The following is a 1,308-nucleotide window of genomic DNA, read 5'->3' as shown; positions in this document are numbered from 1 at the left end:
AGCCAAGTAAAGGGCAAGGAGCAGGTTCCCCTTAGGAGGGGCTAAGAGGAGAGAGCGGGGCTCAAAAGGAGAGAAGTCTTCCCAAGGCTCCGCGCCCTGAGGAGGAGGGCCAGGGTTGAAACAGAGGGAGAGGGCAGAATGTCCCACCTACTCGAGCCTTCACTCTGCAGGACCGCAAGGCCAGAGCCTTGGCCCCGGGAGGAAAGAGTGGCTCCCTGGACCCACCTTCCCCCACTTTTATGGGTTCTGGATTTAATTACCTGGGTTCGAATCCCAGCTCTGCACCTAATAGTTGTGCAACCTTTATAACCCCCCAAGCCCCCCTTTCCATCTGTAAAATGGGGACAATAACAGAACCTAGCTCCTCTATGACTGTGAGAATTGAATACAGATGATATATTTCCATAGGTGCTCAGAGTCAGTATTCTAGAAATGTGGGAAATTATGATTATTTCCCAGCAGGAACAGCCAACACCTGGGTCCACTATGAACTGGGGAATCTTTGAAGGGCTCCTGAGCGGGGTCAACAAGTACTCCACAGCCTTTGGGCGCATCTGGCTGTCTCTGGTCTTCATCTTCCGCGTGCTGGTCTACCTGGTGACGGCTGAGCGAGTGTGGAGTGACGACCACAAGGATTTTGACTGCAACACCAAGCAGCCGGGCTGCTCCAACGTCTGCTTTGACGAGTTCTTCCCCGTGTCCCACGTGCGACTCTGGGCCCTGCAGCTCATCCTGGTCACCTGCCCCTCACTGCTCGTGGTCATGCACGTGGCCTACCGGGAGGCTCGGGAGAAGAAGCACCGAGAGGTAGTGGGGGAGGATGGCGGGCGTCTCTACCCGAATCCCGGCAAGAAGCGGGGCGGGCTCTGGTGGACATATGTCTGCAGCCTGGTGTTCAAGGCCGGCGTGGATACTGCCTTCCTCTATGTGTTCCACTCATTCTACCCCAAATACACCCTCCCTCATGTGGTCAAGTGCCACATAGCTCCGTGTCCCAATATGGTGGACTGCTTCATCTCCAAGCCCTCAGAGAAGAACATCTTCACGCTCTTCATGGTGGTCACAGCTGCCATTTGCATCCTGCTCAACCTCATAGAACTGACCTACCTGGTGAGCAAGAGGTGCCATGAGGGCTTGGCAGCGAGGAGAGCCAGGGCCACTGGCGTGGGCCATTGCCCGGACTGGGCCACCTCGTCCTGCAAGGGGGAAGACCTCCTCTCAGGCGACCTCATCTTTCTGGGCTCAGACTCTCACCCTCCTCTCTTACCAGACCTCCCTCGAGACCATGTGAAGAAGACCATCCTGTGA

The 1,308-nt window shown here is 56.2% G+C and overlaps 1 protein-coding gene across 1 annotated transcript; it reads left to right on the top strand.

Annotated features, from left to right (window-relative positions):
* The first annotated feature begins 486 nt into the window (after nt 1-486).
* Nucleotides 487-1,308, top strand: GJB5 (gap junction protein beta 5). Its single transcript, XM_032417581.1, has one exon. The coding sequence runs from the start codon at nt 487-489 to the stop codon at nt 1,306-1,308; it is 822 nt and encodes a 273-aa protein (XP_032273472.1).

The sequence above is a fragment of the Phoca vitulina genome, unplaced genomic scaffold (assembly GCF_004348235.1).
Source record: "Phoca vitulina isolate PV1807 unplaced genomic scaffold, GSC_HSeal_1.0 scaffold2, whole genome shotgun sequence".
NCBI lineage: Eukaryota > Metazoa > Chordata > Mammalia > Carnivora > Phocidae > Phoca > Phoca vitulina.
The sequence above is the reverse complement of the archived record's forward strand: the minus strand, read 5'-3'. Positions and strand labels throughout refer to the sequence as shown.

Excerpts from the sequence above, each read along its gene's own strand:
- GJB5 (XM_032417581.1), top strand. The coding sequence starts at position 487 with ATGAACTGGGGAATCTTTGAAGGGCTCCTGAGCGGGGTCAACAAGTAC.